The sequence below is a fragment of the Apium graveolens genome, chromosome 2, assembly GCF_009905375.1.
Source record: "Apium graveolens cultivar Ventura chromosome 2, ASM990537v1, whole genome shotgun sequence".
NCBI classification, from domain to species: domain Eukaryota; kingdom Viridiplantae; phylum Streptophyta; class Magnoliopsida; order Apiales; family Apiaceae; genus Apium; species Apium graveolens.
In genome coordinates, this window is record NC_133648.1 from 170,600,494 (window position 1) to 170,604,123 (window position 3,630).

General features: G+C 37.9%; 1 protein-coding gene across 1 annotated transcript; it reads left to right on the forward strand.

Annotated features, from left to right (window-relative positions):
- Positions 1-233: 233 nt before the first annotated feature.
- Positions 234-2,919, forward strand: LOC141707988 (4,5-DOPA dioxygenase extradiol). The gene is made up of 3 exons (XM_074511449.1): positions 234-708; positions 1,696-2,063; positions 2,538-2,919. The coding sequence occupies exons 1-3, from the start codon at positions 466-468 to the stop codon at positions 2,725-2,727; spliced, it is 801 nt and encodes a 266-aa protein (XP_074367550.1). The 5' UTR covers positions 234-465; the 3' UTR covers positions 2,728-2,919.
- Positions 2,920-3,630: the final 711 nt, after the last annotated feature.

Here is a 3,630-nt window from a genome sequence, read left to right on the forward strand (position 1 = left end):
TAATTAAATTGCTAATCAAAATCCCTTTGTTGTATTATATATATAATAGATTACTCAAAGAAGTACTCACTCCGTTTCACCGAATTCTTTACATATTTTTTCTTTATTTTTAATTTTTTTTCTGTATAAAAATTCAAACATTATATTTTTATATAAAAAATTAAAATTATTTAAAATAATTATGCTGTAAGGGAGTTTAAAAATGCCTGCTAATACCGCGTCCTGCTCGGTCGGTCGGAAGAATTGAGTAGGCCCAAGGAGTACAGAGTTCGGTAAGAATGAGATCATCAGTGACAACCAAACAGCGTTACGCTGGATCTAGGATACTTTAAGATTACTCAGATTAGTAATCAACAAATTCCCCCCCCCCCAGCGTGTGTATTTATAAATTCGTGTAAGAATTGATTGATTCAAAGGATAAAGAGAAGGATTAAGAGAGAGGCATAAAAGGAAAAGGAAGGGGGGATGGGTTCAATAAAGGAGACAGTGTACATATCACATGGATCACCAACCTTGTCAATAGATGATAGTTTACCAGCCAGACATTTCTTGAAATCTTTTACACAAAAAGTCTCTTTGTCTGAAAGACCTTCTTCTATTCTTGTAATTTCAGCTCATTGGGAAACAGATTCTCCTGCTGTTAATCTAATTTCTGGTCCTAATGATACCATCTATGACTTTTATGGCTTTCCCAAACCCATGTATCAGGTACAATTTTCAACCTTTGCTTATATCTTGTACTATTATGTTAGTCAGCATCATATGTGTTGTATATTTTTGTGGTACCAATGAATTGGATTGTTTGTGAGCGTTGACATTAAATGTTTCGTTTAGGAGTAGGGAGGTTTGCTTACATTTGACCCTCCCAGTAGTGCTCTAGGATGTAATGGCTGTATTTCATTTGGTTTGTGGTTGTCGTGCATTTGATAAAATACGCACTTAAAAAAGATTGATCTATTCAACAGTGATGTTCTAAAAAATGCATAATCTTCCAATTGGCAAGTCCCTCTTTGTATGTACCTTCTCCTTGCTAAATCCCCTTGGATGAAAAATTATTCGACTTTTTTCTTTTGCCTGGCTCTTGTAGATGATTAGCAATATCAAAGTCGTGGGAAGGTATGGTTGGTGATTGATGGACTGATAAAATATCTGGAATACGATTTTTTTTTTGCCTGCTTGACCTTGAGAAGTATTTTCCTTTAAAAGAACATTTGAGATATCCGGTGTGTCAATAGTGAAGCAAGTAGAGATATTTATCCACAAATCAACACACAATTGACAATGTCAAAGTATAATAACATGAAATAATTTGTGACATTTTCACAAACACCTTGTAGCCTCTGTTTTTCTTTATCAAATTGCAACTTTTGAGGAATATAATGAAGTAATAATGACTATGGAGAACTTGGAGGATGAATTTTTTATGGAGATTTTGGGGTTAAAAAAGGTCGATGGAGAAGTCAGGAGGAAGATATGATGCATATAAGCATGTTTTAATATAGTGCTAATACATGAACTGAGGCACACAGCCACTAAATAATATTAATTTGTATATATAAAAAATTGAAGAAAAAAGAACAATTAATGGTGTCACCTGCACACCATCCACTATACGTCCGCTACTGTTTGTGGTAATATGTACTTCTGCTAACATAAATATGTTTTGGCTTGTTTGTGTGAATTTTGTAATACTAGATTAAGTATCCTGCTCTGGGAGCTCCAAAATTGGCAAGAAGGGTTCAGGAGCTTCTCCAAGGATCTGGATTTGGAATGGTTAATGTGGACAAAAATAGGGGTCTAGACCATGGTGCATGGGTCCCACTCATGCTCATGTACCCTGAAGCTGATATTCCTGTGTGTCAGCTCTCAGTTCAGACACACAAGGATGGACATCATCATTTCAACATGGGGAAGGCTTTGGCTCCTTTGAAGGAGGAAGGCGTTCTTATTATTGGTTCTGGGTCTGCAACTCATAATTTGAGGATTTTGCGGGAGACCAACTCTGTTGCTTCTTGGGCTAAAGAGTTTGATACCTGGCTTAGAGATGCCCTCCTGGACGGAAGGTAATGCTTCTTTTTTCCTTGCTCTTCGTTTTTCTTATTTATCATCACTTGATTTTTTTGTTGTGATAAACTTAATGGTAATATTAGTTGATTAGAATTCCTTGCCTCATGAATCTTGCTTATATAGGACAAACCCAAAAATTTAATACTATCTTCAACTGAGGAGGATTTAACAATCCATATAAGTTATAAGTTGGGTAGGATGCTTCATGAGTACATCTTGGGCAATATATTGTGTTAACAGATTGACTTTGAAGTTTAGTACTATGTTAAGCTGTGGAGGATAGTTTCTTCAAATAACGTGTTGCATCTAAGTTTGTATTTCACCATCAACTCTTGAAGTACTTGTTAATAAGCTGAATTTCTGCATGTGTTACCTAATTGTCAATTTCACTGATTTTTGTTTAGAAATTTGTTTACCTTAGTATGCAAGTGCCATTGTTTTGGTTTTAAGATGTCTTGTTTCTCCTTTAGGTATGAAGATGTAAACAATTATTTGGAGAAGGCACCACATGCAAAACTAGCCCAACCACACCCGGACCACTTCTATCCGTTACACGTAGCTATAGGTGCTTCTGGTGAAAGTTCAAAGGCTGAGCTTATCCACCATAGCTGGAGTCTTCATGCCCTTTCATATGCCTCCTACAAATTCACTTCAAAATAAAGTATATTTTTATGTAAAATGTTGCCGTGTGCAGTGGCTTGCTATATCTTCAATGTAGGAATCAAAACAAATATACCCGTACAGTTTTATACAATTGTACGTACTGTTTTACCTTCCCCTCTGCTTTTGATATTTGTTTGATCAGAAAATATAATAAATTGGAAAAAGAGTTGTACTCTGTTTGATCACACATATTTGTTTTAGTTTGTACTAACTATTATTCTAATCTTGGTAATCAGTTTATAATCTAATGCAAAGTTTACCTAAATGAGAGACACGAGAGACCTAAGAACGCGTATATTATGATTTCAGTTAAAAATAAATTTATATTTTCACTCTCCAGTTTGAATGTTTTTTGAGAGGGCAGCCACAACCTAGTGGTACAGAAAAGATGACATGAAACTATTCAGTCATGGATCCTCTTTCTGCATTTTCTGTTCATTGTCTTGATGATCTGTTCCCTCACTTGTGGCCCCAATGGATCCCATCCCTGTGTTTCCGCCATTTCTACAATCATTATTTGGACAGTCTGGCTGTTGATTACAATAATTGCATCGTGTTGGCATCGGCATCGGCATCGGTTGGGGGCATTGTGGACTGCATGGTTGTTGTACTGGCGACATGTTTGGGCATTGTGGAGTGCATGAGGGCATTCGCGTCTGGCATGGCGGTGTTGGCATTTGACATGGCGGCATGGGCATTTGACATGGAGGCATTGGCATCTGGCATGGTGGTGTTGGCATTGGGCATTGTGGAGTGCAACTAGGCGGTGTTACATGGGGCCCTTGTGGAGGGTAACAATCGGAGCCAGAAATGAAACCTCCACCGCCACCGCCACCGCCATTGCCTCCCCCTCCTCCACCACCACCCCCACCCCAGCCACCACCTCCGCCTCCTCCACCG

Excerpts from the sequence above, each read along its gene's own strand:
- LOC141707988 (XM_074511449.1), top strand. The coding sequence starts at position 466 with ATGGGTTCAATAAAGGAGACAGTGTACATATCACATGGATCACCAACC. Across the intron at positions 709-1,695 it reads TTCCCAAACCCATGTATCAG|ATTAAGTATCCTGCTCTGGG; the intron begins GTACAATTTTCA and ends TTGTAATACTAG. Across the intron at positions 2,064-2,537 it reads GATGCCCTCCTGGACGGAAG|GTATGAAGATGTAAACAATT; the intron begins GTAATGCTTCTT and ends TTTCTCCTTTAG.